This window comes from Grammomys surdaster, unplaced genomic scaffold (assembly GCF_004785775.1).
Source record: "Grammomys surdaster isolate TR1022 unplaced genomic scaffold, NIH_TR_1.0 145, whole genome shotgun sequence".
NCBI classification, from domain to species: domain Eukaryota; kingdom Metazoa; phylum Chordata; class Mammalia; order Rodentia; family Muridae; genus Grammomys; species Grammomys surdaster.
In genome coordinates, this window is record NW_021604603.1 from 4194334 (window position 1) to 4198166 (window position 3833).

Below are 3833 nucleotides of genomic sequence, written 5' to 3' on the forward strand. Positions count from 1 at the left end.
GGAAGAGGGGGAAGAGGGGGAAGAGGGGGAAGAGGGGGAAGAGGGGGAAGAGTGGGAAGAGGGGGAAGAGGGGGAAGAGGGGGAGGAGAGGGGGAGGAGAGGAGGAGGAGAGGGAGAGGAAGGGAGAGGGAGAAGGAGAGGGAGAGGGAAAGGGAGGGTAGTGTTCTGTTTGCTCAAGAGAATCAAACTCTATTTCTACTTTCTGGTATTTTTGAGTCAACCTGGGAAATGTGAAGTGTCTGAAGGATAACTAGTTACTGCTTCAGATTCTACATGACCATTACAGTCACACTGTGGGTTGGTGACCAGGAAATGAGGGGCAGGCTTGGCATTTCCCCTTCACTCTACAACTATAAGGGGTAACAGGACTGTGAGGACAGGCTCTGAAAACGTTTTGTGTGTGTGGTGAGGTATCTACAAACAACATCTTTTTAGGCCATTAAAACAACTGTCTCTTGGAAAGTAATTCACTTGCACACCAGAGTCCTTACTCAAAGGAGGACATTTGGTTTGTTTGACACTGCCCCAGGGTTTCTGCCTCCTTGCTACAGAAATCTACATCTGACTTGGCATAACATATTCACTAAAATAACATTCTTAAAGAATGGAAGAAGCTGAGCACGCTGACAATGGCTGTGCCGCACAATGCACTTCAGGGATGAGCCGATCTAGTATCTTAGACAGGTGGCTCCCCTAAGCAACCCACCTTCCTCCTTCCTTCCTTCCTTCCTTCCTTCCTTCCTTCCTTCCTTCCTTCCTTCCTTCCTTCCTCCCTCCCCTCCTTCCCTTCCTCCATTCTTTCTTCCTTTTTTCCTTCCTTTCTTCTTTCCTTCCTTCCTATAGCAATGGACTGACACTCAAAATTGGCAACAATCCATTCAAGAAGCTAAGGGAGGTGATGGTTGCTGTTGGTCATCCTCAGGAAGAGGGAGCCAGTAAGCCCTTGAGTAGGTCATGTAGAGGTATGAGTTTGCTCTAGTGGGTGAAGGCCAAGAACTCTGGAACACTGCAGAGGAAATGGCCTAGGACAGGACATCAGTATGCAATCACATTTTATACTGCTGTACAATGACTCAGCTGGGCTTCTCTTGCAAGAGCTGTGTTTGGTGAGAAAAGCCTGTGGCCATGCCCAGGCTATGCAGAGTTCCCCTAGCGGGGACTCTGCAGAGCAGGAGAACTTGTCCTAGCTCTTTCACCCAGTATTCCCAAGGGGAAGTCACTGCTTTGAAAACCTTGGAAGTTCAGCTTGGGACTTCTGCCCCCAGCCTGCTGAAAGTCTCCCTGTATCCCAATCAGTTGCTTCGACAAGGCCTTTGAGGTGGCTAGGCCACAGCGGGTGCAGCATGAACTGAGTGAGAGAGCCCAAGAGATGGCTGAGGAGAGGCGCTCGCTTCCTCATCCAGCATCTCTTCCTCAGGGTGCTCAGTTGGCAGTGACATTTAGAGCGGGCAAGCCTAGGCTTAAGTATCTACTTTAGGCAGGCATTCAGACAACAGACACGCGCCAAGACAAAGATAATGTCTTCATACCTTCATCTCTTCTTCCATTTCCGACATTTTCCGTTCCAGTGCTCGCCTCTCCTATTGAGAAACAAGGAGCTTGTTGAAGAGCTAACGGCATCACAAAGCTGCCTCCCACACGTCACTCCATCAGCAGCTTCATGGTCTGAGTCTGTCTCGACTAGGGCCGACCTTTCTCCACACGTGTCCTCTGCCCTGCCGCCATGGGACAGAGCTACTTCACTGATGACAGCCCCATTACCTAAGTCTTCTATAAGAAAATTAGAAGATACAGGGGCAGCATCTGGCTAACGTCCTTTACAAGTTAAAATTTTCAAATGCCTACAAGTAACTAGGACCCTTTGCTCTCTAGAGACAAAACTCATCACCCTTAGTAACATTCCACCCAAGTTCCCAGTGAACTACTTCTTCTAATGGTCGGGAGTGGATGGTCAGCGGGGAAGATGACATCACTGTCTGCAACTTCTCCCTCCCCTTGCTTTCTCCCCAGTTAGTACCTCTTAATTTAGCCTGAATTCAAGGAGGAACCGTTAACCAGATGAGATGCCAAGGAGGACTGGTTATAGGCCAAGGGAATGAAACATAAAACTTAAGTTTTTCCCACAGACAATAAGAAAGATAGGAACATACTATATCCTTCGAGTCAGATCAGAATTAGGGTTCATCATTAAATCTGAGTTTCCTCAATCCAAGGATATCAAATCCCAGATATAAACACCTGAGATCAGGTCAGAGGGCTGAAGAAAGGCTGACTGCTCAGGTCTTAAAGACCTAGATTAGTGGCAAAGGGTTTTGATGAAAAACTTTCTTTACAAAATATTTATATCTGAGTGTGTGTGTGTATGCACATGTGTATCCATACCATGGTATGTACATGAGGTCAGAGAATAACCTTTGGGAACCAGCTCTCTTGTATCTAGCAAGCACTTTCAGTGTTGAGCCACCTCACAGGCTAGCCTCCTCCTTTTGAGACTAGGTTTTGCTCTGTAGCTGTGGATAGCCTGGAACTTCTGTCTGAGGCCATGGGGAAGGCGGAAAGCCCTTGGACCTCTGTGCATGTTTAAATAACCAAACATCTTATAGCTCTGTGTCTGTGTGTAGTTCTGAAGGCAGAAGAATGTATGAGATGACTTCCCAGGGCTCCTTCCCACCCTAAAGCTGGCACGTTCAACGTAGCCAACTATACGGGAAAGCCAAAACGACTGGTCATCAAGTTACTGTCCAGAGTCAGACAAAAAAAAAAAAAAAAGATTATTAAGCTGGGAACGGAATGTGGCAGAGCTCCTGCGTTCTAAGATGAACTTTTTCCACTGGCATGAACAACAAAGTTAAAAAAGGTCAGAAGAAGATGTGCAGCAGGTGGCCAAGGGAGACAGATGAACATACCCGCTTCTCCACCTCCAGCACCGAGGACCGGTCAGAGGTCTTCTCTTGTTTCTGCTGTGCAAACAGAAGGACACTTGTTGTTTAGGCTGTCTCACGTGTAGTAGGGAACCCAGCTTTCTCTGGTTCACCACCAGATGTCCAGAAAGAGGTGGCAGGGTTCTGGGATTTTCCTTTTACAAGGGTCTGTGAGACTGGGAAACCCAACACTTGCCCCCAACAGTATGTAGGATGGCCCCTAGGGAGGGGAGGGCAAGAACAGTTTCTGAAGCTCAGCATGTGTGTACAGACACTACTCCTAACACATACCAGACTCTCCTCTTCCCTCTCCCTTTAGACTCAAAGTCCAAATTCTAAGCTCTGCGTACACCGAATTACCCCTGCTCCGCCTCTAGAGACAACTCTTCTTTCCAGGCTGGAAGCCCCAAACTCTAACGCAATCTCTGTGGCAGTCTTGTAAACCATCATTGTGTTCTGAGCATTTTCCTTCTAGTGTGGTGTCTTCACACAAGGTAGTCTCCTTAGCCAGCTTCTGGTATCTGAACAGAACATTTCTACTATTATCTGTTTGGCTTCCTTCTTAATCTGTTAAGATTTTATCTGAACAAAGGATTTATGGTATGTATTTCGATATCACTGACTTTCAGTTCCAACCCTTCAGAGGAGTAAAAAGATTTGGCCACTAAACCTAAGAAGAGTAACTTCAGGGAAAGGTCCTGCCTTCAATCATGGAACACAGGGATCGGTAAGTCTCCTATGGTCTTCATGTTAGAGGGCTGGGTGGACTTTGTATAGTCAGCAGACATTTGGTGAATGAAGGATGAGTCTTCTATCTTGCCTAGCACAATGCTCAGACTGCTGCAGTGAGGGGGACACCAGGCTACTGCAGTGAGGGGGACACCAGGCTGCTGCAGTGAGGGGGACACCAGG

General features: G+C 47.5%; 1 protein-coding gene across 2 annotated transcripts in view; it reads right to left on the reverse strand.

Annotated features, from left to right (window-relative positions):
• Positions 1-3833, reverse strand: part of Ppp1r12b (protein phosphatase 1 regulatory subunit 12B) — a 198072-nt gene that overhangs the window by 15187 nt on the left and 179052 nt on the right. For both annotated transcript variants that reach the window (XM_028764608.1, XM_028764609.1), the window contains 2 exons: positions 2907-2960; positions 1530-1580 (listed from right to left, as the gene is read on the reverse strand). In XM_028764608.1, coding sequence (XP_028620441.1) covers positions 1530-1580; positions 2907-2960 — 105 coding nt within the window. The remainder of the gene's footprint in view (positions 1-1529; positions 1581-2906; positions 2961-3833) is intronic.